This window comes from Magallana gigas, chromosome 1, assembly GCF_963853765.1.
Source record: "Magallana gigas chromosome 1, xbMagGiga1.1, whole genome shotgun sequence".
Lineage (NCBI taxonomy): Eukaryota > Metazoa > Mollusca > Bivalvia > Ostreida > Ostreidae > Magallana > Magallana gigas.
The window spans coordinates 40,031,157-40,036,970 of NC_088853.1; the positions used below are offsets into that span (position 1 = coordinate 40,031,157).

The 5,814-nt window shown below is 34.1% G+C and overlaps 2 protein-coding genes across 2 annotated transcripts; one reads left to right on the forward strand and one right to left on the reverse strand.

Annotated features, from left to right (window-relative positions):
* Window positions 1–482: 482 nt before the first annotated feature.
* On the reverse strand, window positions 483–1,179 carry LOC136275913 (putative nuclease HARBI1). Its single transcript, XM_066086316.1, has 2 exons — window positions 1,134–1,179; window positions 483–961 (listed from the first exon to the last, which is right to left on the reverse strand). Exons 1-2 carry the CDS (start codon window positions 1,177–1,179, stop codon window positions 483–485), a joined length of 525 nt encoding a protein of 174 aa, XP_065942388.1.
* A 776-nt stretch (window positions 1,180–1,955) lies between these two features.
* On the forward strand, window positions 1,956–3,441 carry LOC117686797 (plasminogen). The gene is made up of 3 exons (XM_066086321.1): window positions 1,956–2,022; window positions 2,477–2,710; window positions 3,017–3,441. The coding sequence occupies exons 1-3, from the start codon at window positions 1,956–1,958 to the stop codon at window positions 3,262–3,264; spliced, it is 549 nt and encodes a 182-aa protein (XP_065942393.1). The 3' UTR covers window positions 3,265–3,441.
* Window positions 3,442–5,814: the final 2,373 nt, after the last annotated feature.

A 5,814-nucleotide genomic window follows, 5' to 3' on the forward strand; every position in this document is an offset into this window, starting at 1 on the left:
TGAGGTAAAATAATAAGCATTGTGCATTTATCCTGGTTTCATACTGTCGTTGGAAATTGTACTTCTCACATGTAGTTTACTGATTTTAATTTGCTGGATAAGAAATGATATATTTATAAACACTTAAAAGAGATCAGCAGTAAACGACACATACTTCATTGTCGTATGTTATATAGAAAATGATCATTCTCAAGGTTCTATGCTGTCAGAAAATCGAACTGCAGAACATGAAGCTACAGAAGGACCTCGAACGGGCGGACCTCGAGAAGCAGAATATGGAATTACAGAATTCGAAGCTGGCGCTGCAGATCGAAAGCCTGAAGCAGACTGTAACTCAGAATGAAAATGCTTTGCTAGCACTACAAGCCATAACTGACGAATAAAAAAGCATGCATGTACTACTTATAAAACAGGTGCAGTTTTAAATCATTACATAAATAATATGAACGGTTCTCAAAATTTATTTTTGTTATGCATTCATTTTAGAAGTAGGTCCTGGTTATAAAGTTCCTCATTGCTCTTCCGTCTTCAGGTCCCCGATAAGCCAAATGAACAGCGGCGTTGACGTCTTCTTCGTCCTCATCATCCATCTCCTCCTTAAGAGATATGGCGATGTTGTGCAGAATGGCACAGGCACCAATTATTTTACAGACTTTTGCAGGCTTCATCTTGATTTCGCTATGCAAGACGTGGAACCTTCTTTTCCACCAACCAAAGACTCTCTCTACAGCGTTCCGTGTACGGCGATGAGCCGTATTAAATGCTTCCTCTGACAGGTTTGCAGGATGTAAATAAGGCGTAATTAAAAACCTAGAACACGCATAGCCACTGTCACCAATGAGGTAGCCATCTTCGACAGCACGGTGGTTTTCTTCCAAGAAGGTACACACCTCGGATGTCCGAAATACGTGACTATCGTGGGTACTGCCAGGCCACTGAGCATCAATGTTAATGAATTTCCCTGTTGAAGGTGTTACGAAAAAGTATGATAGGTTTTCTATCTGGGTTTAATATACTCTCTATTTAACCAATTTGTAATGAGATAATATATGTAGAATATATTATAGTAAGTACCTTTAAGGTCACAAATGGCCTGTACATTGATGGAATGAAACCCTTTCCTGTTCACATACACGGCCTCATCTTCCAAAGGTGCTTGTATTCGGACATGAGTTCCATCTATACAGCCAATTACTCCTGGAAATCCACCCCGTGAAAAGAAATTTTGCTTGGATTTCAAAATTTCCTCATGATTAGGCCATTTTATAAATCTATCTTTCTTTGCAATGAGTGCATTAGTAACATCGTCGATAGCCCTGCTGACTGTACTTTTATCAAACCCATGGTATCTCCGATAACTTCCAAAAAGCTTCCAGAGGCATAAAAACGTAGAGCCAGCATAACCTGCAAGGTTTGATATAATTTTATGTTACATGTATTTTTTCACGTGTTTTTGAAAAGATTTAGAGGGGGCACATGGTACTCCGATCATCGATATTAGCATTCCTTGTATTTATAAAGTACTGACGTCATAATCAATGTATAAAAAATGACGTCATTTTACAGCGTTCATATTTGCTAACGTTTTCATCTTTTCTTTCTAGAAGTTTGCATTGATAATATGTATAATTTAAGATCTACAATTTTCATTTCATAACCAATTTAATAAACAGTTTACCAAGGGTAAAAAGAGATATGTATTTCTCGGCCCGATGCGTCAAATTTATAGGTATATAATATACAAAGCATAAAACCTCACTTTGCATGCAACTTAGCATTTTATATTTTTTATAGTAATTGATCCAGTATGTGTTTATATATATATGACAGTGTAATGATTATTTTGTGATAATGTTGTTTTAATTTTATGAATGTGTATTCTGATAACAAGTACCTGCATTTCCACCGATATGGACTGGCTTCGTTTTGTTGCTCTTTGCAGATCATTACGCACTATGTCCGAAATAAACGTAATCGAACTCGTCGAAATCGAAATCGGGATCGGATTTGCGTGTCGCTCAAGTCTGTCATTTCTATTCTCTCTCTCTGTAGTTTCTTTTTTTCTTCTCCACAAACACGTTCCCAAATAACAATAGATCCGCCATTTTGATTTTAATGTTCAATTAGATATTTAATGTACCTAGGTAACCTCAGTTAAATATGTAAGTTAAATTAGATAATAAACTAAGCTTTAACTATTAGTTAACGTACGTGCAACTCATTTAACTCGCCGTTAATTTTAACGTCACGTTAACGTCAAGTTAACGGCTAGTTAAATTTAACTAACGTTCGTGCAACCGGATCCAGAACATTTAATGAAAGCGCTAACGATTTATTCTGTGTTGTCTTTCATTTTTATAATTTTCTTGACATAAAACCGGACACTGCGATATTTTTTTTGAGATATATATATATATATATATATATATATATATATATATATATATATATATATATATATACTTTATCCTTATAGGTCTTGTTGAAGAAGAATGTAAAAGATCCAAATCAGGCTATGAATATACAGGAAAGGTCAGCGTCACGAAATCTGGGAAAACCTGTCAAGCATGGAATTCTCAGACTCCACATAATCACAGGTTCACCAGTCTTCAAGAAAACTATTGCAGGACAGTAGATAATGAGCCCGCTCCTTGGTGCTACACTATGGATCCGTCCAAGCGATGGGAGCTCTGCAATATCCCTTATTGTGGTAAACGTCTTGTTGTTATCGTATTATTCTGTAATATTTAGTTTTGTGTTTTTTACTTGTTAACGTCAAAATGGGAGCGATTACCATATGTACTTGTAATATCTTTTTATAAGTTTACACCACTTTAACAATGGAGACCTACGCATTTCTTTTTATTTGACGTTAAAATACTTTGACTCTTAAAGCCGATCAAATTAGATCCAGCGATACAATAGAGGATAAATTATATCACATAGTTTCCGATTGTTTTTTTTTTACCTACATTGATATTGCATTTTGAATGTGTTTTGTTTTTCCTCCCTACAGTGACATGTCCATTGGAATGCGTTCGAAAGAATGACCCTAAGGGCAAAAAATACTTCGGGACTATAAACGTGACAAAAACAGGAATCCCGTGTCAGCGCTGGGATTCCCAAACACCACACAAACACCAGTTTGATGAGCTGGCTGATCATGAAAACTATTGTCGAAACCCAGACGAGGACAACGGTCCTTGGTGTTATACGACAAATGACACCCAACGATATGACTTCTGCCCAGTTCCACATTGCTAGTTATACCAGACAAATAATATGATAGATATAGACTGGAACTTAAATGTAAATGTTTCTCCTCAATATAAAATAAGTGTTCTTAGTCATTCATTGCAGAAATAAAAACGATGCATTTTTTCTTCTCTATGTTTTATTTTCTAACGTAATATATTCTATTCGGTTTATTAGTATTTGAGATCCCTTAATTCTGTTTGAAAAATGGCCTGTTTGGTGTCCCCCCCCCCCCCGCACCATTTTTTTGGGCATGGGAGTTTTTTCTTGCTCGTTTTTTTTTATGTGCTTACAGTGGGTGGGGGGGTGTCATGTGTTTGTGTATATGTGTTGCATAATCTTTTCAGTCTTTTCGCCCCTATCTTGTGTTTTGTGTATATGTTTTTTTTCATATCTGTGTGTATAATAGGGGTTCATGATTGCATTCAGCACTGCATGTATTATAACTACATTACATATTCATGAATGACCCCCTGTTTTGATTATATGTTTTAGTCATTTACTAAATAAATGGGAATATTCATTCTTGAACTTGTGTTATGTTTTATGACTGTTGGAGCAAAATACAAGATCGGTCACCTAGGCAAGGGTTTTGAAAAGCAAAGGAAAATTAATTTGAAGTTCATTTTAGTGACTTAACTAATTTATCTATATTTACGTCACATTTTATGCAATCAAGCTGATATAGATGTGAACAGTTATTGTGAAAAAGTATAAATATATAAAAATGTTCAATGAAAACGCCCAGCAGTAATAAAACCACAATATTTTTTTGAGAAACTTGTAAGACTATTTTGTATCCGTCAAAAGTCGGATAAAAAGTTTCGTTTAACATGCTGAAGCCGAACAATTCAAAAAGTGACATCACTGTTATGTGTGTGTCGATCTATGTCAATTTTAAAGTAGGATCTAACTAAAATGTTATTAAACCGTTACGTTATAAAACGTGTCGTTACCAGTAAATAGATAATTCTTCACCAATGTATTCAACTACATTATCAAATAAATTCATTTGCTAACATATATATTTTTTGAGGTATACGCCACTATGAATGACCTACAATTGTGAATGTATACATGCGGGTACCAGAAAGTATTGAAAATTATATATTTCAAGCTTAATCTAAACACACTGAGATGAAAAGTATCACTTTATAAATGGTTGTCGTACCTATTTAAATCATTCAATTATTAAAAAATGGACGTGGCCATTGGGAATGAATACGGTATTAAAATAATGTTTAAACTGTTTAAAATGTTTAAATGTTTAAAACTCATAAAATTTAACATAACAAAAAAAAAATGGAAAATGTTTTAACCCCTAAAATTTTATTAAACTGTGAAATTTTGTGAATATATAAATGTCAATACAATGTTTCATTTGTTATGAAACTACTGACATTGGGTAATATATGTACATTTAGAACCTCTATCATGATATCAGAGTCGAAAAACTGCTGTAACTGATTTTTCTACAAAAAAGTATTTCTTATTCTTGAAGATGATATGATGTTATTAAGATTTACTTTATTTCCTGGATATAAAGATGATGCCTAAACAGTGGTTTTTTTTCAATCATTTAATGCAAAAATTATCTTAGCAGAAGGTTTTAATACAAAATGATAGTCTCAGTATCATATGTAGCCAAAATCAGGAAACCCAAATTGTTGCAATGTTTTGGTGTTTTTGCACATAGTAACCACTGCCCCCCCCCCCCACCTCCCCCCCCCCCCCAAAAAAAACCGTTAAAATGCCTTAAAAATGTCTCAAAGGGACTACTTTTAGTTAATATTTACATTTTGTATGTATATGAAACAGACGTACCGTATTAATTTGCCATACGTCGGATTTTGGGGGGTAGATAAATAAGTAAAACAACAGAGGCCAATACCAAAAAAGACCCATGAAAGTATTTTCGGTATTACATGTAAGATATTGAGGTTAGTAAGGATTTCCATATTAAAAAAAAAGATTATTGAAATTTAATGATATGTGGATGTGAAAACTTTGGAGTGTTAAGAAGATATAGGTCATAACAACACTATAAAGTAGCTGTGGAAGTTGACAACTACAAAACACACAGCAAAGTTAATTTGGATTTTTTTTTTAATTTAAAGTTATGAATTTTGTAATATTTTAACAGCCATATTTAAAAGTATATATAACGAAGGGTCTTGACATAAAGATTTCCCATGCTTGTCCCTTAATAAATAAAATTACCGGTTTTATTTGATTTTTTTTTGGGGGGGGGGGGGGAGGGGTGTTGTTTAGATCAAACGACATGTTCCTCAATTAGATAACTTTTTCCAGGAATTTGGCAATGGTTTAGTACTACTTTGACAAGCTTTCTTGCAAAAAACTACAGTATGCAATTTCCTATATAATCTTCTTGAAAATACACTTGAATTGCTGATATAAAAATAAATACATCTACAGCACAGCGAAATTCACTATTATTAGAACAATATATCCGCCGGGCTGGGGCTTTGAACTCACGACCTCTAGAACCTATACGCTTCTGGCAGTGAGCCACTCGACCATCTAGACATATAACCATAT